Source organism: Oryctolagus cuniculus, chromosome 3, assembly GCF_051225735.1.
Source record: "Oryctolagus cuniculus isolate XC-2025 breed Fujian yellow rabbit chromosome 3, ASM5122573v1, whole genome shotgun sequence".
NCBI lineage: Eukaryota > Metazoa > Chordata > Mammalia > Lagomorpha > Leporidae > Oryctolagus > Oryctolagus cuniculus.
This window is the reverse complement of record NC_142869.1, coordinates 71,524,665-71,548,198: the sequence shown is the minus strand read 5'-3', so window position 1 is coordinate 71,548,198 and position 23,534 is coordinate 71,524,665. Positions and strand designations below refer to the sequence as shown.

The following is a 23,534-nucleotide window of genomic DNA, read 5'->3' as shown; positions in this document are numbered from 1 at the left end:
AGCGGCTTAGCCACGAGGGCAGCAGGAAAAGGCGCGCGCGCTACCTCGGGGAAGCTTGGGTCTCGGCGCCCGCCGTAGACGTCGTGCCAGACGCGGCCCGTTGCCTTGGAGCCGGCGGGACGCGGTTGGGCCTCCACCCCCGGCCGCGGACCTCGGCCACCATGTCCGTGCTGGACGCGCTTTGGGAGGACCGGGACGTCCGCTTCGACGTGTCCTCACAGTGAGTTTCCCAAGGTCCCCTGGGACGTGTGGTGTGGTTTGAGAGCGGCGGCGCTAATTCGGGACCTGCGGGCGGAGGTTTGCGCCGGGCGTCCGCGCCTCGGGAGACCCCCCAGGCCGGCTGGGCCGCTGCGGCTCCCGGAGGCTGGCGCCACAGCAGGAGCGCGGCTACACTGCGGTTTCCGCCGCGTGCCATCTTCAGCCCGGTTCTGGCCCGGAGGACACTTGATGGATGTGTGGCCGGGCGTGGCAGGGACCAGCTAGGGCTTGGGCGTCAAAGTAATCCAAGTGAGCTTGGGATTTCAGTGTGGTGTGGCGGAAGGATCGCAGGACAGGGACTCAGGACACCGGGGCTCTAAACCTAGGTCTAGAATCGCGGCTCTTGACTTCCATCATTCTGAGCCTGAGACAGAGAGGGAGGAGTAATAAGCACTCGAGTGTGTGTCCATGGTAAGCTTTCGTCCTGTGACCCTCCGTCGCAGGGAGGAAGAGGAGGCCTGTTCCGGAGCCTCTCCAAACCACAGTCCCGTTTTTAAAGAGACGTAGAAACTTCCTGACTGTAAGTCCAGGCGGGAAAAAAAAAAAATGATGTCCATTGAAATATTAAGGAATGGGAAGCATTAAAGCTAACGTTCTTAATGGATGACGTGGAACTTTTTAGCCACTTAGTATTCCTTATCGTGGGCTGCACGTTCTTAGATGGAAGGGTGAAATATGGATGCGTTTCTCCGGCGTAGTTGTAGCTGGACACCTAAACACTTAGCATGGTGTTAGATCCTTTAATAAGTTGGGAGGAAAAGGAATTTGTGAAATTACAAACCGTAGTTAGCTATCGCACGTATTCTCTGACTTTTTCTGTCTTTCTTGGAGTGTTCATCATCGAGCAACAGTCCATGTCATTAATGTCTTCAATTTACTAAACATTTGTCAGATGCTTCCTATGTGCTAGTTACCGTGTGGATCGTTAGAGATAGGAAGTGGATCGCATACTCCTCCATTCTAGTGAGGCAGACAGACAACTAACTGTTCTGAATGTGGTAATTACCCTCCTGAAGTAATGAACAACAGGCCGAGAGATCATAGAAGCAGGACAATTCATTTTGCCGGAGAAGGCTCCAAGAAGAAATAGTGTTTGAGTTGGGCACCAGAGGCTGGGGAGGGCCTTTTCAGGGTCGCAGGAATGTCCACCACGGGGAAGAAGGAAAAGGGAAAGTTCCACATGGGTCAGAAGCAGAGTCCTGGAGGACTGAACCCTGTTGGCTGGGAAGCAGGGTCTATTACAGGAGAGGTTGTAGCTACAAATAGGAAGTGAAGCTAACTAGGTTGTGACATTTTCAGCTGAGGACTTACTTCCTGTTGTCTCCTGTGTGTGTTTGCTAACTCCCAAAGATGCTTTATATACCCCTGTTCTGCAGCCATTCCTTCCATAACTCCCTGATGTCCTTTCCTCTGCTTAGAAACCTCTAGGGGTGTTCTTCGTTGACCAGAGTAAGGCCCATCCCTACCAGCCTGACATTCGGTGTTCCCATAGCCTTCGTTATCCAGCTGTTTTTCTCTCACCACTTCTCAATACCTCTTCCCCAACCAAGCCAATCTTCTTGCGTGTCCTTGTGATTTCTTGCTCCTGGCCCTTAACTGTGGACTCTCCCCTTCGCCTTTCTTCCTGAAAATCTTGCCCCTTCTTCTTGTACTGGCTTAGTCCAGGTGCCACTGATTTCCAGCTTCTGGATGCTCTTGAAGACCTTTTATTAGTGAATGCATGAACACTTGCTGCAGTTTTATTTATACTTTTAACTGTTTTGTATGCATTTATGTTTTCTCCCTAAATAGATTGTAAGGGTATTGTAATTAAACAAAAATTTAAAAAATTTAAACCATTATATTTATTTTAGACAAATGAAAACAAGACCTGGAGAAGTCCTGATTGATTGTCTAGATTCAATTGAAGACACTAAAGGAAATAATGGTGATAGAGGTGAGTATACTTTCTCATTATTTTATATTTCTGGCTTAATTCACAAAGGTTTAACCATACTATCTGGAGAATATATGAAGCAACAGCATATGTAAATATACTTGTGAGGGGGGCTGGCATGGTGGCTCACTTGGTTAATCCTCTGCTTGCGGCACCAGCATCCCATATGGGCGTCGGGTTCTAGTCCTGGTTGCTCCTCTTCCATTCTGGCTCTCTGCTGTGGCCCCGGAAGGCAGTGGAGGATGGCCCAAGTCCTTGGGCCCTGCACCCGCATGGGAGACCAGGAGGAAGCACCTGGCTCCTGGTTTCGGATCAGTGTAGCTCCGGTTGTAGCAGCCATTTGGGGAGTGAACCAACGGAAGAAAGACCTTTATCTCTGTCTCTCTCTCACTGTCTGTAACTCTGCCTGTCAAATAAATAAATAAATACACACACACACACTTGTGAGAATGGGAAAGTTAAAATCCATACATGACACTTCCCGGGCTGAAGCAGAATGAGTGGTATTAACCAGTAGCCAGGGGTCTCTGGTTGCCCCTTACCTTCGGTCCTTCAGTAAGTCCAGGTTCTGATAAGTGCATGGCTCCGTTTAACTGTTAGAATTCCAGGAGCCCTGTTTGCAAGGGAAATGAGATACTTATGACCCTTGCAGCTCTCTCCCCCAAAAAGGACAAGGGGCCATGGAACCTAAGTAGATGCTAGCTGTGGTACATGGAGCCATACTTTGTTTTTAAGAAACCCAGGAGTAATGCAGTTACCTAAGATTAGCATCTGGAGATGTTGTGGGGAGCAGATTTAGTGCTGCATTATGTAGTCTATTTATAGGTCAAGTACTGGAACATCCTGTGAGACTTTTCTGTCACTGAGAAAGAGCCACAGCTGGACTCTAGAGTCCTTCCCATACCAGTTGTCCCCAAGACTGGAACTTAAAAAGCCCAGGCTACATATAGCAGCTATCCATAAGGCCAGTGACCAGTAAGCAGCAGGTCTTGGAAGCATCAATACTGGTTTTCCTTTTTAAAGATTTGTATGTTTGAGAGAATGACAGAGGTGGGGGAAGGGTGGAACAAAAGAGACAGAGTTATCAATATCCTCTATTTCCTGGGTCACTTCCCAAAAGGCCACAGTAGCCAAGCTGGGCCAGGCCAAAGCCAAGAGCCCAGAATTCCATCCGAGTCTCCCCTGTGGGTGGCAGGGCCCCAAGTACTTGGGCCATCATCCTCTGCTGCATTAACAGAGAGCTGGATTGGAAGCAGAGCAGCTGAGACTCGAACCAGCACTCTGATGTAGGATGTGGGTGTCCTGAGTGGCCAGATAACCTCTACACCACAGTGCCCACCCCCATTATTGTTTTTCAAGGATGAAAATAGGAGATGAGGTGTAGTAGCTTAATGTATCCAGAAAAGCCCTTTTTGGAGCAAACCACTTGCTGGGCAGAGGAGTGAATGGGGAAATGGAGGAGACTTCAATCAGGTAAGGGGATCAGTAAATCCTAGGGAAGGATCCATAACCCCTACACAGAACGTCTCTCTGCAGCCTCCAGAGTGGCCACTTGCCCTCTCAGCCTTTCTTCTGGTCTGCTCTGGGGTGAAATTATAAGCCTTTGCTATTATAAGCCTTTCTTCTCTGTGACCGGAACCTGTCACCATAGCGGCTTGTGGGTAGCTAGGGCCCACACTTAAAGGAGTCCTTATATCACATTTCTGAAATGTTCCCAGGTGAGAGTGAAATGTGACGATCTAGCAGCAAACAAGAAATCCTGGTTTATGCCATAGAGGTTTGAGTAATAATAATATCACCTTCAAGGTACCTGCATCTTAACAAAATCTGAGTTAACCTGAGAAAGCCAAGTGTAAGCTTGATGATGCTCATAGTTTGACAAAAACTCTTACGTGGCAGCCCGTCCACTACTACAGACAAAGACCATGGATAATAGAACTTTCTGTGAGTTGGCACTCATTGACTGCAGAGTCCTGGTGAAGCAGGTAGGACAAGAAAACCTTCCTGGACAGAAATCCCCACCACAGGGCCTGAAATCCTACTGTTAATAAAAACAGCTCTGTGTCTGCGAGACCTCAGAAACCTTTGTTCAGATGAAATTTGATAGTTGTATGAAGAATTGCTGGTTATGAGGAGATAGAAAAGGAAAGGAGAATCCTGCCTTCCAGCTGTCTTCCCCTACTTTCCAGCAGTTTGAAATGACCAAGTTAAGGCATTGCCCAGTTAGAAACCCTGTATTAAAACGATGAGTACCTCCAGAAGATTATCACGTTTAATCCACCTGGACATGCAGTGATCAGATTAGCTTTGTGCGTGGATGCTATGTGACAATGAAACAGGGGCAGCCGTATTTCAGCATTTGAGAGATTAGGAGAAACGGACAGCTGTATCTTGGTGTCTAGGAGGCTGGAGAGAAAAGTCCATGCACGGAACACTGGAGTCAGAGCTGTAGGATAAGGTCATTCAGGAGCAAAGAGGCAGTGTAGGAATGCTGGATACTTACAGGAGAAGTATCAAGAGCAGAAAAAATAAACCATTCACCAGAGGCTTAATAAGGCATTCCTACTCCTAAATTTTTTCTTGTGATCCTGATAGGAAAACATAAAAGAATTAATTAATAGATTTCTGGACTGATAGCCCAGTTGTAGAGGCAAAATGTCTCCTGAGAGAAATGGCATGAGGAAAGCATTAACCAATTTATTTAGTTTTTTTTTTTAATCTTTTTTTTTTTATTTTTTGACAGGCAGAGTGGACAGTGAGAGAGAGAGACAAAGAGAAAGGTCTTCCTTTGCTGTTGGTTCACCCTCCAATGGCTGCCGCGGCCGGCGCACTGCGGCCGGTGCACCACGCTGATCCGATGGCAGGAGCCAGGTGCTTCTCCTAGTCTCCCATGGGGTGCAGGGCCCAAGCACTTGGGCCATCCTCCACTGCACTCCCTGGCCACACAAGAGAGCTGGCCTGAAAGAGGGGCAACCGGGACAGAATCCGGCGCCCCGACCGGGACTAGAACCTGGTGTGCCGGTGCCACAAGGCAGAGGATTAGCCTAGTGAGCCGTGGCACCGGCCCCAATTTATTTAGTTTTTAAAAAGTTATAAAAATGAATTGGTAAACAATGAAAATATTTTTAAAATAATACATGTTAACATTTTGAAAGTTTACTATTTGTCAGTCACTGTTCTGGCTGGATCTTTTATATAATATTTAATCTCATTTCATAATAAAATGTATATATCTCTCTATACACACAGAAGTAGATATTACTATCTTTTTTTCCCTTCAAATACTGAGGAACAGAGAGGTTAGTTAACTTTTCTAAGATCACGTAGCTACTAAATGATGAATCAAATTGCCTACATTGCTTTCTAAACTGCTTTCTAAACTATCACATTATTCTCCAATCAGAAATTTTGAGTTTTCCTAAGTTTCAATCTTAAACCCCAACCCAACCCTCCTGCCTGCAGTGCTAATAGATGTAACTCTGAATTTCTTGGTATTGCATTGCAGAGCTGCTAGTTTGTCCACAACCTTTCTTTGCCTGTGCCACTGGTTTCCATTTGTCCCCCAGGTCCAGCACCCTCCGCCCTTCTCCCCTCACCCTGAGAAGATGGCTTATGTCAGTTATATCAAAGGGCTCCTCTGCACTCTGGCCTCCAGCCAGAAGAGCTGTGGCAGAAGATCAAAAGGAGGCAGAGAAGTGAGGCTTCAGTATTTATTTCCTGGGTTCTTTCCCAGTGCTAGGCTGGCTTTGTCTCTCCTCTCAAAGCAGTTGTCTCCATGAGTCTTATTCCTTCTAGATGTTCACTGCTCCCTCTTCTTGCCCCTTTGGCTCAGGGATGGTCGCAGGTTTGGTGATTCCTATGGTGCCTATGGCCTATATGGTTCCTAACCTCTCACCCATGCCTTTGTGGTACGTCTATTTGTAAATGAACTTTAGTCATCCATCCAGCCCACCGATGCAGTGCCTCATCTCCTGTGATCTTTTATGAACCTTGCCCTCCAGCCACGCTTCAGTACTTTTATTTGTCAAACATAACCTGTAATTTGCCACAGTCTCCTTCTGAGTGCCCTCCTTTTTTTCCATTTCTCATTTGCTATCCCATCTCACTCTGGTATTTATTAAGGCTTCGTTCCCCTGACTTTAGACATTCTGGGGGTTTTCAGGGAGGAGAGTATGACTTGGCTGTTTATTACCAAAATATTTCTGTAGTTATAATTTGGAAAACTGTTGTGTTTAAGAAGTTGAGTTTTATTATTTCATGATATCCTAATATGTGGGGAGCAACTGGGAGCAACTCAGACTAGACTAAGTTACTGGAATTAAGACTTATTCTATGCATCTGCTCTCCCACAATATGGCGCTGAGAAGGGAGAAACAGCTTCTACACAGCTGCCTCCAGTTCAACCAATAAACTGTAGGACTTGCTCCTGATTGGAGGAGAGCAGCGTACTCGGCGTGTGGGTAGCAGAGTTGGGATTGGTGGAAGAGGACTATAAAGGAGGAGAGAGACAACATGCACCAGGAACATCTAAGGGGAACATCTATCTGAAGGAACACCTGTGCAGCCCCCGAGAGAGCCGGCCAGCGGTGTGCCGCTCCCCCGCGGAAGTGGGGAAAGTGGCTAGGGGGAACCGCCCTTCCACGGAGGTGGAAGGGTCGGTAGCCAACCCAGAAAGAACCAGCAGCAAACCCGGGGAGGGCCGAGCAGACAAAAGAACAGCGCAGGGTCCTGTGTCGTTCCTCCGCGAAGAGGGGGAGCGACACTAATATGCTAATTGTGTTGTAAATATCTAAAACACATAGTTTACCATGCTCAGATTTATTTGACTTTCTTTCCTTTTTTTAAAAAAAAAAAAGATTTATTTATTTATTTGAAAGGCAGAGTTAGAGGAAGAGACAGAGAGATCTTCTGCCTGCTGATTTACTCCCCAAATGGCTGCAACAGCCAGAGCTGGGCTGCTGTAAAGCCAGGAGTCTCCCACATGGGTGCAGGGACCCAAGTACTTGGGCCATCTTCCACTGCTTTCCCAGGCATGTTAGCAGGGAGTAGATTGGAAGTGGAGCAGCCAAGACTCGAACCAGCACCCATATGGAATGCCAGTCCCATAGGCAGCAGCTTTACTCACTGTACCATGGCACCAGGCCCAACTTTGTTTTTTTTCTTTTTATTGTGGCATTCTTAGGAATTACTGTTATTCCACAGGACACATTTTGAGAAATAGTTTTTCTAACTTTGTATTTCAGTTTAGGGACATCAGTCTGATGCTAATAATGAGACATACAAAGCCAGAAACTGACTTCAGCCCGTTCAGCTTATAGCAAATTTGGGTATATAAGTATATGGAACATCTAGATGAGAACTACTAAGTGAATACTCCAGTGCAGCATTAGTGTATATATGAGCATCATTTGAAAACTGTAATATCGGTGAATGGCTTTATAATTATACTATCCCATACTCATTCTCAGTTGTACCCATGTGACCTAAAAACGGAGACTCTACAGCAGCTTCTACCAAGACAAAAACATAATACACACGAGCAGCATTGTAGTATAGGAGGTTAAGCTGTCTCTTGGGATGCTCACATTCCCTATCAGAGTGCCTGGGATCAGGTCCTACCTCTACCTTCACTTCCAGTCCAGCTCCCTGCTGTTGTCCTTGGGAGGCAGCAAATTCCTGTATCCCTTTTAAAATCCTCAGATTTTTGTCTTTCTGGATTCTGAATCATTCATTTTATATTTTACATACAAATATTTTCAATTAATATATATGAGAAAAACATCTATCACTGTTGCTACTAATATTGGGCTAGAAGTTCCATGTCCATGCTATTTTGTGCTACAAAAATGTGACCTTACATGAACTAATCTATTTTTGTTTGCTTTTAGGTAGACTCTTAGTAACAAATTTAAGAATTATTTGGCACTCTTTGGCATTACCCAGAGTCAATCTTTGTAAGTATCTTTGTTCAGTAATTTAAGGGGAAAAAAATCCTTTGTCAGGGAGTCGCATAGTAACTTTGGATACCACAAAAGCTGTATCATGAGATATGTAAAATTTGAAATTGATAAAAAGATTCAAAAACACTAGACTAACCAAACTGCATCATAATGCAAAATAAATGGCTTATTATTATTTTTCAATCTGTCTATTTTGTATCTTGAATACCTATGAGATAAGGGCTTCCATGTTGAATGGTTTTGTTTTTTGCTTTTGGTTGACAACTTGCTGTAACTTCTGTTTCAAGTAATCCCACAGAAGGGAGATCTAAGCTCTAATAAAAGTAGTGTCTTGTGTCCAATTTTGCTTCAATTTTTTTTTTAAGCTGTTACCCAGCTAGACTTTTTGCTTTTATGTGATGTGAAAATTTTCAGTAAATGATGCTGTTCAGGTTTTAGAGAAGCAGCTTCCTTTTTCCCATGTTATGAATGCTTTTATTTGTTGTTCAGAGGCAGAATTGACTTTCCAGTTCTTTTAATTATTTAACTTAAATTTGTAGTTTCATAAAAAAAAGTTTAATTGTTTTGCTATAAGTGTTTAATTTTTAAAATTAAGAATTCTGTTTATAGCTGTATTACAGAAGTTTTTTTCCCTAAGTTTAGTGTATCATGTTCTTTAAATTCTTTGCTTTTGAATTTTAGCCATCGGTTACAACTGCATATTGAATATTACAACAAGGATTGCTAACTCTGTAAGTCTGAAAAATCTTATTCTGAAAAAACATAAGATATTTGAGTTTAATACTTGTTTCACTTTAAATGAGAAATTCCTCTTAAAATCCAAACTTTTAAATAAATTTGTCTTTACAGAAATTGCGAGGTCAAACAGAAGCTCTTTATATACTAACAAAATGTAACAGTACTCGTTTTGAATTTATATTTACAAATTTGGTTCCTGGAAGTCCAAGACTTTTTACTTCTGTGATTGCAGTACACAGGTATTATGATACTTTATGAATTATTGAAAATTTTATTTATTTGAGAGACAGAAACAGATCGCTAATCTACTAGTTCCAATCCTCAAATGCCCACAGTAATCCCTGGCTGGGGCCAAAGCTGGAGGCTGTGAATGTCCAGGTCTCCCATGTGGGTGATAGGGACCCAACTACTTGAGCCGTCACCTGCTACCTCCCAGGATACACACCAGTAGGAAGCTGGAATGGGAAGCAGAGCTGAGACTTGATCCCAGGCACTCAATATGGAATGCAGACATCCCGAGTGCCATATTAACCAGTACACCAACTACCCATCCCTATTGACTACTCTGAAGACAATTCTGTAATATAGGGATTTACAGGGTAAGGTATGATGCTATCTTCTGCAAGCTCTATTGCTAGTGATATAGAAGTTTTTCATGTATTTCATACATTTTTGGTCATTTGTAATTTCTATTGTGAATTTCTTATACCCTTCTATTTTAAATTTTAATTTCTGTCATATTTCTTAGTTTACTAGTTTGGTATTTGATTTTTAATTTTGTTAAATTTTTAAATATACATAATTGTTTATTTTTTTTACTTACAATTCACACAACCTAAAATTCCACCTAACAAAATACATCAATAAAGGAAATAGATTATATAAGTGGGTTCTAAACTTATTAAGAAACTTAAATTTTAATGAGTAGAAAAGCTAGCCCAACTTCATGTGGACTAAGATTGCAACCAGCTGATCAAAAGTTAACCAGAGTTTTCTTTTCCATATTATTTTTCAGAATGGAGACATGGAAAGGAACAAAGTAATAGGGTTTTTATTCTCTCCCTGTCTCTCCGTCTCTCTCCCTCTCTACTTTTCCCTTCCTCTCCTCAGTCTCCTTTGAAATTGTACAGACTCATTCTGTTTTTCTGAATGGAGGTGGATGTGAGCAGTGTCAGCAGATTGTGGTGTACAGAATAATTGAACCCCTCTTTATGTCAAAGAATAATAGTACCTTTGACTAAAACTAGAAATTGAAGAAAGGGAAGCATTTGATAGGAAAACAGAAAATACATTCCTATCATTGAGGCTGTATGATGTGTATTACCTTGAAAATTAGACATCTAAAAAAATAGGTTACTAGAATAAAGTGAGCAAGAACTATACTAAAATAAGAGAGAGGTCTACAGAAAACTATATTCACCAAAGCTTATTGAAAGGAAATTTGAGTGATGGACATAAACACGAATGTGTGTTTTGAGTGAGTGAGTAATCAAAGCCTAAGTCAATTTTGGTTCTTCTTTATAGAGCCTATGAGACGTCTAAAATGTATCGTGATTTTAAATTGAGAAGTGCACTGATTCAAAATAAGCAACTGAGATTATTACCACAAGAACATGTATATGATAAAATCAATGGAGTATGGAATTTATCCAGTGATCAGGTATTGTGCAAACAACTGATGAATTTTGGGGTTTTATGAACATTTTTTCATTCTTGTTTGGGTTCATACAGTCATTCCACTGTAATTAAATTCAGTATTACAGCATTTGATAAATTATCATCATAACTCTTGGTATAAAATAATCTTCTGGTATCTAATTTTATTATTTTATGCTCTTTTTAGCAACTTTTGTTCTGTATAGGATTTGGAGCTGGAATGAACCTTTGGAATCATCTGGCTGGGTCACCTTTTCTCATAGATTAAAAACTCAGTTCCCAGGAGTTGCGTTCTTGCTCATTCAGTTTGCCCCATACTATATTGCCCTCTACCTCTTGATAACTTGTGCTAGTGAAAGAGACCATACTGAGGACAATCATGGAAGCCTTTTAATATGATTTTTGAGAATTAAAACATGCAACTCATGTTGATGACTCTTAAATCCATTCTAATTTTTCTTTTCCTTTTGAAGTTACTACCATTTGGAACGTGTAAGCCCGTAATAGCTGAAACAAGTAAACGTAATTAAGTTTTCTAGAGAAAATTTTATCTCTTACTAAGAATAGTTTTCAGCTTGTGTGTATGTTATAAACTAGGCTGATAACCACTGTTGTATTTGAATGAAATGCTTCTTGCTAAAGCATTGAATCATATACATAAATTGTAAATAAACCTTGCTCATTTGGGGAGATTTGGTTTTAAACTGATAAACGTTCTATAGGATATAGACAGCTCCCCATATGAATAATTCTTTCTCATTCTTTGGGTCAGGGGTCAGCAACATTTTTCTGTGAGAGGATAAATAATAAATATGTCTTGCCATTGTAGCATGAAACCAGCTGTTTGATGTAAAGTGAGCTTGGCTGTGTATCTGTAAAACTCCACTTATGGACACTGATGTTTGAATTTAATACAGTATTTATATGTTGCAAAGTATTCTTTTGACTTTTTTCCAACCATTTACAAATGTAAACATTTTTATTAGCTGTGGGCCCATGGGCTGTGGTTTACCAGCCTCTGCTTTAGATCATAGCTTAGATGTCACTTTTTAAAAGCAGCTTTCCATGAGTTCCGCTGCAGCTTGTACTTAACAAATGTACTCCAAATCATTACTACTATAAGATAGAGAGTGTGGCTATAGCTCCACATTAGATTGCAGGCTTTATAATGGTAGGGGGGTGTTACTCTGTTGTTAGATCCTTACCACCTAGGACATGGCATTACCTTTTTTTTTTTTTTTTTTTTTTAATTTATTTGACAGGTAGAGTTATAGACAATGAGAGAGAGAGACAGAGAAAGGTCTTCCCTCCATTGGTTCATTCCCTAAATGGCCGCCACAGCCGGTGCTGCACCAATCCGAAGCCAGGAGCCAGGTGCTTCTTCCTGGTCTCTCACGCAGGTACAGGGGCCCAAGCACTTGGGCCATCCTCCACTGCCCTCCCAGGCCACAGAATAGAGCTGGACTGGAAGAGGAGCAACCGGGACTAGAACCCGGCACCCTTATGGGGTGCTGGCGCTGCAGGCAGAGGATTAACCAAGTGAGCTGCGGCACCAGCCCCGTGGCATTACTTTTTTAAAGATTTATTTTATTTATTTGAAAGAGTTACAGAGAGGTTGAGACAGAGAGAGAGGTCTTCCATCCACTGGTTCACTCCCCAAATGGCTGCAATGGCCAGAGCTGAGCCGATCCAGAGCCAGGAGCCAGGAGCCAGAGCCAGTATCTTCTTCCGGGTCTCCCACGCAGGTGCAGAGCCCATGGACTTAGGCCATCTTCTACTGCTTTCCCAGGCCATGAGCAGAGTAGCTGGATCAGAAGTGGAGCAGCAGGACTCAAACCGGTGCCCATGTGGGATGCCAGTGCTGCTAGTCAGGGCTTCAACCTGCTCCACAGCAGCAGCCCAGTACCTGGCATTTTTGATTAATCAGGTTTTGATTAATGTCTCAGGATTATCACATATTTCATTTTATTAAAAATAATGGTTATTGTCAACCTAAGTTTCATTCATTGAAAAACAAGAAGATATAAAACTTATTCTCGTTTTTTAAAAATATTTATTTAGTTTATTTGAAAGTCAGAGTTATGCAGAGAGAGAGAGAGTTCTTCCATCCGATGGTTCACTCCCCAGATGGCCGCAATGGCCAGAGATGCGTTGATCCGAAGCCAGGAGCCAGGAGCTCGTTCTGGGTCTCCCATGTAGGTGCAGGGCCCCAAGGACGTGGGCCATCTTCTACTTCTTTCCCAGGCCATAGCAGAGAGCTGGATGGGAAGTGGAGCAGCCGGGTCTTGAACCAGTGCCCATATGGGATGCTGGCACTGCCGGCCAGGGCATTAACCCATTGCACCACAGCACCGGCCCCTATTATTATTTTAAACTGTCCTTGGGAGTTTCTGAATTATTCTCTTTTTTCAAAATAAGAGGAAACAATGACATAAAGAATTATTCCTTATAAATTCAGACTTAGTATTAATTAGTGGGATTTGATGAGGGAATAAGGAAGGCTAGCATGTTTTCTTTAGCAATTTCTTACAAGAAGAGAGTGGAGGGGAAGAAATAAATACTTACACATGTGTTTGTTTTCATCTCTGGTGTTTCAAGTCTGGTCATTCCAGAAGACGGCCTCTTAGGTTCTGGTTTTGATTGTGTATTAATATTTTATGCTCAACTTGAAAGTTCAGAATAAGGCCGGCACCGCAGGTCACTAGGCTAATCCTCCGCCTGTGGCGCCGGCACTCCGGGTTCTAGTCCCAGTTGGGGCGCTGGTTCTGACCCGGTTGTTCCTCTTCCAGTCCAGCTCTCTTCTGTGGCCCGGGAGGGCAGTGGAGGATGGCCCAAGTGCTTGGGCCCTGCACCCACATGGGAGACCAGGAGGAAGCACCTGGCTCCTCTCTTCGGATCGGCGCGGTGCCAGCCATTGTAGCCATTTGGGGAGTGAACCAATGGATGGAAGACCTTTGTCTCTGTCTCTCCCTCTCACTGTCTGTAACTTTACATCTCGAATAAATAAATAAAATCTTATAAAAAAACGGAAGTGAACATTGATTAATCTATCCTTCTGTATTTTACAGGGAAATTTAGGAACTTTTTTTATTACCAATGTGAGAATTGTGTGGCATGCTAATATGAATGACAGTTTTAATGTCAGTATACCCTATCTGCAAATTGTAAGTACATGCTAACCTTATTCTAATGCAGAATAATTCCTGTTCAGCAGTCAATAGGACTTTGCAGATTTAATGCATTTTTCTGTCTCCTTTTTTAAGTGTATATCAACTTCTTGCAGGTTCTGTCTTAGCCACTGTCACCTCCAGCCACTCACTTGGTTAGATTACCTATTGACAGCCAGGTGCCAGTGTTCCATGGTTCTTAACTGGGATTGTGTGTACTCCTGGTGAAGTGTAAAGTAGTTAGATGACAGGCCAGGCTTTCATAACAATACTGTTAAAGCTTTTCTCTTTATTCTCTCTTTTTCTCAGAGTTCAACTTCCAGTGCCCATCTATCTGGAAGTGTGATGTGTTATCACCCAACATAGAATACCCATCTCTGGGCTTTTGGTCTTCTGGTTTAATGTTAGATACGCTGTGGCTCTCCATTAACCCCCAGCATGTTTTATGTGTGTATCACTTTTTGACAGGCACCATCTGCCATTGTGCTGTTACCCCTCCTCTGTTCTCCCAGACCACTGGAGTCACTGCCTGTCTCCTACTGACAATCATTACCAATAATGAATGCCCATAAGCTGACTTTTTAAATGTTTGTTTTTATTTATTTGAAAGGCAGAATAAGAGAGAAATCTCCTATAAACTGATTTACCCCAAATGCACTCAACAGCTGGGTCTGGGCCATGCCAAAGCCATAAGCCAGGAACTCCATTTGGGTCTCCCTGGTAGGTGGCAAAGACGAGCCATCATCTGCTGCCTGCCTCCCATGGTGTGCATTAGCAGGAAGCTGGATTGAAAGCAGTGGTGGGTGGTACTCAGTCCCGGGCACTCCAATATAGGATGTAGGGCTACCCAGCAGCCACCTAACCCACTGCACCACAAAGTCTGCCCCACCATTAGCTTATTCAAAAAAAATGGAAATTCAAGTTTTGTTTGTTTTGTTTGTTTGTTTTTTTTGACAGGCAGAGTGGACAGTGAGAGAGAGAGACAGAGAGAAAGGTCTTCCTTTGCCGTTGGTTCACCCTCCAATGGCCACCGCAGCCAGCGCGCTGCGGCCAGCGCACCTCGCTGATCCGATGGCAGGAGCCAGGAGCCAGGTGCTTTTCCTGGTCTCCCATGGGGTGCAGGGCCCAAGCACCTGGGCCATCCTCCACTGCACTCCCTGGCCACAGCAGAGAGCTGGCCTGGAAGAGGGGCGACCGGGACAGAATCCGGCGCCCCAACCGGGACTAGAACCCGGTGTGCCGGCACCGCTAGGCGGAGGATTAGCCTAGTGAGCTGCGGCGCCGGCCCGGAAATTCAGGTTTTTTAAGAAATAATTTAGCCACCTGTGATGTGAGAAACAGAAGGCAATGTGACTTTTAAAAACTAACACAGGTTCAGGAAGAACCATGAAAGCCAGTGGTTTGCCATGATGAAAAGATTGCTAATCTTTTATCCAAAATATTCAGAAAAGTTGATTGTCTGTAAGTAAAGGGTATTTTAGTCAATTTTTTTTATGTATGTCATGGATGTCATCTTTGTGTTTGCCACCTGTTTTCAGGATGCATCTGGGTTTATTTACTTGAACTCTGTGTGAGTTTCAGGGAGGAAAGAAGGATAATTATATTCTTTAGACAATGAAAAGTAGATTTTGTGTAAAAGCTTAAAAATTTGTGTTGACAAGATAATAACATGCATTTTTTATTTCCATTTTATATCTAGCGTTCAATAAAGATTAGAGATTCAAAATTTGGTCTAGCTCTTGTCATAGAAAGCTCTCAGCAGGTAAGTTATTTTAGATTTTTATTAATATTTGGTAGATTATAAATACTATGTGACAATCTAGATTTTGTTTTATTTATATAGTAACCTGTTTACCTCCCAAGAATATTAGCTGTTGGTTAATGAAGTCCTTCAGTCTTATAGTAATTGTCCCCATAGGAAGAATTTTGGCTGTTTTCTTATTGTGCAGCCATAATCATTATTGTCACTATGATCCTCACTTTTATTATTAATGACATAATCAAGTCACTGTGCTTTAGGCTTTTTAAGTATTTATGAATCTAACAACCCTGTTACATAGTACTATTTTTTCCCCATTTTCTGGTCAAGAAAACAAATTTGGAGAAGTTAGGAACCTTCTTATGGTCTCACAAGTAGAAAATTGTGGGACTAGATTATGATTCTAGGTTTGACTGATTCACAAGACAATCTCTGAGACTGCAGATATATACAGAAACATTCACAAATCCTGTTTGAGATTTTATATTCTCACACAAAGATTATACTGTGAGTATAATGGCTCTGCCCTCATTGTGCCAGGTTTTTGCAAAAATACATTTAGAATATATATATATATATATATATATATTTTTTTTTTTTTTTTTTATTTTTTGACAGGCAGAGTGGACAGTGAGAGAGAGAGACAGAGAGAGAGAAAGGTCTTCCTTTGCCGTTGGTTCACCCTCCAATGGCCGCCGCGGCCGGCGCACGGCGCTGATCCAATGGCAGGAGCCAGGAGCCAGGTGCTTTTCCTGGTCTCCCATGGGGTGCAGGGCCCAAGCACCTGGGCCATCCTCCACTGCACTCCCTGGCCACAGCAGAGAGCTGGCCTGGAAGAGGGGCAACCGGGACAGAATCCGGCGCCCCGACCGGGACTAGAACCCGGTGTGCCGGCGCCGCAAGGCGGAGGATTAGCCTAGTGAGCCGCGGCGCCGGCCAATTTTTGAAAGGGGATTTTTAAGACTACTCTAAATTCTAAATCTAAATATGACTGTCTCCACATCCCTTTTCCATATCCAGTAGCTTCCATTTATTGAGTGCTTGCTGTGTTCCAAGAACTACCAAGTTTCTTGTGTATGTTAGCTTGCTTAATATGTACAACTTGATAACCATTTTATGGATAGAAAATTTAAGCTTAGGAGAGATTAAGGAAAATAATTTTCCACGTATCATACAACTAGTAAATTAGCTACAGAACCAGAAAATCAGCCCAAAAGCCTGTGCTCCTAACCAAAATCATATGCTCCTTAATTCTTTAACAGTCTTCTCTAGCATGGTCAAGTTTCTTTCTTAAATCTTCAAGGAGATATCCTCAAATAGGCAATAAATTTCTTCTTTTAATGTATAGTCTTTCAATATATAGTCTTTTAAATGTATAGTCCTTTTCAAGACTTAGCTTAAGAAAAAACTTTGTTCCCTTGACCTTCATAATCTGCTATGTAAATTTTGGAGCATCAGGTTACATTCATAGATGAAATGATGTGATCACAGGGTATGCTTCAGAATCATCCCGAGTGGGTCGATGAGTGGGGGTGACCAAGAATCTGGGGGTGACAGATTAAAGAGTTGACCATATGTACTGCTTACGCTGCATGTTGACTGTAGTCATGGAAGATCATTAAGTATTTTTGTATTTTTGTCTGCACTTGAAATCTTTCATGATAAAAAGTTTAAGAAATCAACTTACGTATTATACTGTGAAACAAGGACAGTTAGAGCTGTAGCTTGTTGTATGTGAAAGCATGTGTGTGAGAAAGTTTGTGGAGGGACTGGCATTGTGGCGTAGCTGGTAAAGCCACCACCTGTGATGCTGGGATCCCATGTAGTCTTCAGTTTGAGTCCTTGCTGCTCAGTTCCAATCCAGCTCCCTGCTAATGTGCCTGAGGAAGCAGCGGAAGATGACCCAAGTGTATAGACTCCTGCACCCCCAAACTCCTGGCTCCAGGCTTTGGTCTGACTCAACCCTGGCTGTTGTTGCCCTTTGGGGAGTAAGCCAGTGCTCTGTCTCTCCCTATCTTTCTGTAACTCTGCCTTTCAAATAAATAAAATAAAATCTTTAAAAAGAAAAGTTTCTGGAAAATAGAATTAAATGATAAATTTACTTTGGTACAAAAAATTTTTAATCCTATTTGCTTATTAAGCATCTTCAAAAAGTTCATGAAAAATACATGTTATAAAAAAAACTATGCAGGGCCAGTACTGTGGCATGGTGGGTAAGGCCACCATCTGTAGCGCTGGCGATGCCACTGTGCCGGCATCCCATATGGACATGGGCACCAGTTTGAGCCCTGGCTGCTCCACTCCTGCTCCAGCTCTCTGCTGTGGCTTGGGAGAGCAGTAGAGGATGGCCCAAGTCCTAGGGCCCCTGCACCCACTTGGGAGACCTGGAAGAAGCTCCTGGCTCTTGGCTTTGGATCAGCCCAGCTCCGGCCATTGTGGCCATTTGAGGATCTAACCAACCAATGGAAGACCTCTCTCTCTCTCTCTCTTTCTGCCTCTCTGTAACTCTGCCTTTCAAATAAATAAATCTTTATAAAAGGGGGGGGGGGGATATGCATGGATTTCAAATTTTGTCTCAATTCAATTTTTTCATTTTTTTTAAGGTTTTTTTTTTTTTTTTTTTTTTTTTTTAATGCGGAGTGACAGAGAAAGAAAGGATGGATAAGATAGTGACAGACATCTTCCATCTGCTGGGTCGCATGACTGGGGCTGATCTAAGCCAAAGCCAAGAACCTGAAACTCCACACAGGTCTCCCACATAGGTAGCAGAGGCCCAAGTGCTTAGGTCCTCTTCCGCTTTCCCAGGAGCATTAGCAGGGAGCTGGAGTGGAAGTGGAGCAGCCAGAACTCCAACCAGCACTCCAGTGTGAGATGACAGTGTCACGGGTGGCAGGTTAGCCCACTGTGCCACAATGCCAGCCCCTAATTCCATGTTTTCATGAACATTTTGAAGTGCCTTCAAACTATACATTCTACTTCTCAGGCTTATTTGTTGTTTTTTCTTTCTTTCTTTCTTTCTTTTTTTTTTTTTTTTTATTGCAGAGTGGAGGATATGTTCTTGGCTTTAAAATAGATCCTGTAGAAAAACTACGAGAATCGGTGAAGGAGATAAATTCACTTCACAAAGTCTATTCTGCCAGTCCTATATTTGGAGTGGATTATGAGATGGAAGAAAAGGTAACTTGTTCAGTATATGAACAGCAGAGTTTGCTGACAACTTTTACATAGTGTGCAAAATTCAGGTGTGTACACATGGTGTACAACTGAATGGTAAAATGTTTAAAATGATGCTCAAATGACCACAGCCCTGAACCTCTCCAATTTTTGCCTATCACCTGTCTTATGACTGGCTGTTCTGCAAGTTATTCCTACCATTCTCAGTGAAGCAGCCTAAGTAAGTGTCCATGTGCAGGGCTCCTCTGATGTAGACAGACGTGAGTCTCTCCGTCAGAATTATGCTTATTCTACTTCAGTCCCCAGGTAGCTTGGGCAAACCTTAGAAGCTTCATGGATACCATTCTCTGCCCCCACTGCCCCACAATGTAGCACCTCCAGGAGTCTGATCCAGCAGTGTGGCCTGCATCCATTCCCACTGGTGGATGCCTTTGCCACACTGTTTGTGAAATATTTTGAATGTTAGGCTCACATGTCTGTTCTTTGCCTTCTTCAGGGTTTCTGGCTATTGAACCAGTCCTGGCTTTCCTGGCACATGAGTTCTCTTTCGGTTGTATTTACCTGTGAGCTGCTACCTTCGTCATCCAGTCTGTCACTGATGTCCTCACTACCCATTTGATTAGAGATGTTCTCGCTGTGCACTCTGTCCCTAGTAGTGCTGGAGGCTCTGTCACTGGTACAGTCACTGTCCATCCTATCAGAGGTGCTGTTGCCACTGCCCTCACTGCCTTCTCTGTCACAGTGCTGTCACTGGCCACCCTATTACAGGCTCCCTTGCTCTCCGTTCTGTTGCTGGGACTCTAACTGTACACTGCACTGCTGGTGCCCTTGCCATTTACTGCTGCATCACTGCCCTGCTGGTACCCGCAAGTAGAGCCATATTACAGCAGGAATCTGTATGCCTCCTCTTGCTCTTATGCTATAGAATGTGACCAGAGAAGATCAAGAAGCAGGCTATGCATTGGAGTACAAATTCATGATTCAGAGGGCTACACTGCGGTATAGTAGGTTAAGCCTCTGCCTGCAGTGCCAGCATCCTATAGAGGCACTGATTTGAGTCCCGGCTACTCCACTTCTGATACGGCTCTCAGCTTATGGCCTGGGAAAGCAGCAGAAGATGGTCCAAGTGCTTGGGCCTCTGCACCCACGTGGGAGACCCAGAGGAAGCTCCTGGCCCCTGGCTTCAGCTAGGCCTATCTCTGGCTGTTGCGGCCATTTGGCGAGTGAACCAGCAGATGGAAGCTCTTTCTGTCTCTCCCTCTCTGTCTGTAACTCTGCCTCTCAAATAACTAAATAAATCATTAAAAAAAATTCATGATTCAGGCCCTCTGACCTCACTGAGGCCTTTGTGGCCTGCTGGTACTCCTTGTACTTCGTTTTTTTTTTCCTCTGCCTGTCAAATTCCATGTATATCCCCTTCCAGCTAAAACCGCTGGGTCACTGACACTATGTTATAATGCTATATGGATTTCATCTCCTTAACCATTCTTTTTCTTTTCTTCCCAGCATGCACTTCTTTGAGCATTCTCCTTTCACTCTACTCTGCAGACTCCTCAGTAATCACCTGCTCCTTCTGCATCTTCAGCTTATACTTTTATGATTCACTCCTGATCCTTCTTTCCAATCTTGATGCACTCAGCTTAGCCTGGTTACACATACTCTTGACTATTTTCATAAATTGAAACCTTAAATAACAAAAACTTCTGAGTTTTTTTAGTAATTTAACTAAGTATCCAAGTCAATAAAATAAGCTAGGACTTGGATGAGTATCTCCAACTTGGCAATTTTATTACTTGTTAGTTTTAATAGAATACAAATGGTGGTGATTTTTCTAAGATTTGAGTAGTTTCTATCTGTGTTATCCTTTTACAAGTATTAATTGTTCTCATTCTACATTTCTTTAAAATAGTTAATTTAATTAACCTCATCACTGATGTCTGTTAACATCTTAATGATTTTCAGCCACAGTCCCTTGAAGCTCTGACAGTAGAACAGATTCAAGATGATGTAGAAATAGACCCTGATGATCACACGGATGCTTTTGTGGTGAGCATCGCAAAAGAGAATTGTTACATTTATTACAGTTTTTATCTGAGTCATGTTTAATTAAATAATAGTTTAAGTTTGTAAAACACCATAGACCTAAAAACTTTTGATAAGAGTTTTCTTTTTGGTAAGTGAGGGAGTTTCTTTTTTGACTTTGCTTTTAAATTACCAAACTGGGAACTAATTTGAGAACATAGTTATTCATAGGATTTTATACATGTGACAAGTTTTTTGTTGTTGTTCTTTAGAATAATAAAACATGTTAAATATTACAGTTAGTTAATGTCCATTCTTGCCATCATTAATCTTCACGAGATGGACTTCCTTAGTTAGAGATACATTATTTATAAAAGGATATGTATTTGTGGGAGACCAAGAAAAGCACCTGGCTCCCAGCTTCGGATCAGCGCGGTGCGCTGGCCGCAGCGGCCATTGGAGGGTGAAGCAACGGTAAAGGAAGACCTTTCTCTCTGTCTCTCTCTCTCTCACTGTCCACTCTACCTGTCAAAAAATTTAAAAAAATAAATAAAGTAAAAAAAAAAAAAGGATATGTATTTAAACAATAACTGTACTGTTTCCAAACTGGCGTCTTTTTTTTTTTTTTGACAGGCAGAGTGGACAGTGAGAGAGACAGAGAGAAAGGTCTTCCTTTTGCCGTTGGTTCACCCTCCAATGGCCGCCACGGCTGGCGCGCTGTGGCCGGCGCACCGCGCTGATCTGAAGCCAGGAGCCAGGTGCTTCTGGTCTCCCATGGGGTGCAGGGCCCAAGCACTTAGACCATCCTCCACTGCACTCCCTGGCCACAGCAGAAAGCTGGCCTGGAAGAGGGGCAACCGGGACAGAATCTGGCGCCCCGACCGGGACTAGAACCTGGTGTGCCGGCGCCGCAAGGCGGAGTGTTAGCCTATTGAGCCGTGGCGCCAGCCATTAGCCAAACTGGCGTCATTTTATTAACAGCCAAAGTGATAATAATGCTTTCTCAATCCTGTGGTCTCTGAATCTGACCAGATTACCTCTCTGGCAACAAATATTTTGAAACAAAGGTGTGAATTAGCATAAAATATTTAGTTATAAACTATTATTACCTCAGACTGTGCATTTGCTGACACGTTGAATTACTGCGTGCTTTGTTTTGTTTTTTTGGCAATTTCTTTTAAAAAAAATATAAGAAATTGTACAGCATGAAGTCATTCTTTTTATTGCCTTTAAGTTAACAATGCTAAGTATGTGTTACTTACACAGCACATTTTTTAGAGCTTAAAGCGTAACTCCTGTAGACATTAATACTGATTTCAAAAGGAAGTATATTGTGCTAACAGCATTATAGAGAATGGTATGGAAACCACGAAACACACAGTAACAGAACGTAGAGAACAGTCACAAAATCATTCTCCAAATTAATTACCTCTTCCGGAGCCCACAGATTCATTATTCTATGTCCAGTATGTGAAATATAATTTTCTTTTTCTTTCAGGCTTATTTTGCTGATGGCAATAAGGTAAGGACATTTTACCTGTAGTACATGAGAAAAAGTTTCTATTTTCCAATATTTAGCATGCACAAACTTATGTGAACCCTATTTTTTGTTTTTTTCCTTTTCCTTGCCCACCTTCTCTATTCCCATGCTCTTATAAAAAAAAAGCAACAAGATCGTGAACCTGTATTTTCAGAAGAACTGGGGCTTGCGATAGAGAAATTGAAGGATGGATTCACTCTGCAGGGACTATGGGAAGTAATGAGTTGATCTTGAGTTGAGCTGGATTTCTGTTTAAAGACATCTCAAGATTAAGGATACTAGTCGCCTGCTATAAGGCATGGAATAGTTTTTATATTTATAGCTTTTACATTTAAAGAAAGAATTTTTTACTGACTACAGAAAAACTCATTTAGAAAACTGCCAGTTTTCTAAAATTAATATTCAAGATTGTAATCAAAATGTATCTAGTTTGTAAATGTTTATTTTGTACCTAGAGCTTGTAAAATGTGAATTCTCAGATATTAAATGACTGTATCATGTTGGGTTTAATAAAGAATTTGTGCAGCACCGTTTAATGTTTTGAAAGTATTATTTGAAAGAATGAAATTAGTCTTGTGAACTCACAAAATACTCCTTTCTTAACTATGAAAATCCTGTTTAAATTTATTGTTACATAGCTCCAAATGTAAACCAACTTTGATACAAATTATAATCCTTAAGCATGTCATTTTAGGCATAATTTCTGGAAAGACTGAAAATTATAACTAACTCTGGAGAACAACCTCTGTAATGTTGCCACCATCTCAATAAGTAATTTTGATATAGGTTTGACAAAAATACAACAAGAATACATTTATTTTGTAAGAAAATTATTTTATTCATTTATTGTCTTTCTCTTTGTTTTCACTGAAGCTTTGAACTTTACAAAAATAAGATTGTTTTTCTGATTTGTTGGTTAAGCAAAATTTGGTGACTTCTCTAGCATCATTTGAAGTTTTTGGCCACTGCTTCAGTATAGAAGCATTGTAAAGAACCTTTCTCAAATAATTGAAATTAGCCAAAGGCGTCCTTTTTCTCTAGTGGGAAAAGAAGGAGTGTCTAAAAACATTTGAAATAAGATGCAACTATATGTGCAACCATTAACAGTAACCTGGATGCTAACCAAAGATTGTTAAAAACGAGTGAACCAGTACTGTTAATGCTTTCCTTTGTTTAAACTGAAAAAGATTTCTACAGTTTTAAGGGGTAAAATTATAATAACCTATCTTAGGGGGAAAGGTTATTTGAAAAAAATGTGTATGGCACAGATAATATGCTACCATAAAAGCTGTTGAAGTACTCTTTTTCAAATTGAAGAGACTTT

The 23,534-nt window shown here is 42.0% G+C and overlaps 1 protein-coding gene across 9 annotated transcripts; it reads left to right on the top strand.

Annotated features, from left to right (window-relative positions):
* On the top strand, positions 1-22,743 carry BBS5 (Bardet-Biedl syndrome 5). Of its 9 annotated transcripts, none has more exons than XR_016230827.1 (13): positions 26-220; positions 2,112-2,194; positions 8,083-8,148; positions 8,836-8,885; positions 9,004-9,131; positions 10,417-10,552; positions 13,617-13,712; positions 15,415-15,477; positions 18,517-18,651; positions 19,145-19,324; positions 20,611-20,694; positions 22,169-22,192; positions 22,337-22,743. XR_016230827.1 is itself a non-coding variant. In XM_002712271.6 (12 exons), the coding sequence occupies exons 1-12, from the start codon at positions 162-164 to the stop codon at positions 22,436-22,438; spliced, it is 1,026 nt and encodes a 341-aa protein (XP_002712317.1). In that variant the 5' UTR covers positions 1-161; the 3' UTR covers positions 22,439-22,743. The 9 variants fall into 9 exon arrangements, 5 of the variants coding, with proteins under 5 accessions (XP_002712317.1, XP_017198400.1, XP_089184361.1 ...); XR_016230830.1 differs by having other exon boundaries at positions 108-220; positions 8,087-8,148; XM_002712271.6 differs by lacking the exon at positions 19,145-19,324 and having other exon boundaries at positions 1-220.
* The last annotated feature ends 791 nt before the right edge of the window (positions 22,744-23,534 follow it).

Excerpts from the sequence above, each read along its gene's own strand:
- BBS5 (XM_002712271.6), top strand. The coding sequence starts at position 162 with ATGTCCGTGCTGGACGCGCTTTGGGAGGACCGGGACGTCCGCTTCGAC. Across the intron at positions 8,886-9,003 it reads CAACAAGGATTGCTAACTCT|AAATTGCGAGGTCAAACAGA; the intron begins GTAAGTCTGAAA and ends TTGTCTTTACAG. Across the intron at positions 9,132-10,416 it reads TCTGTGATTGCAGTACACAG|AGCCTATGAGACGTCTAAAA; the intron begins GTATTATGATAC and ends TCTTCTTTATAG.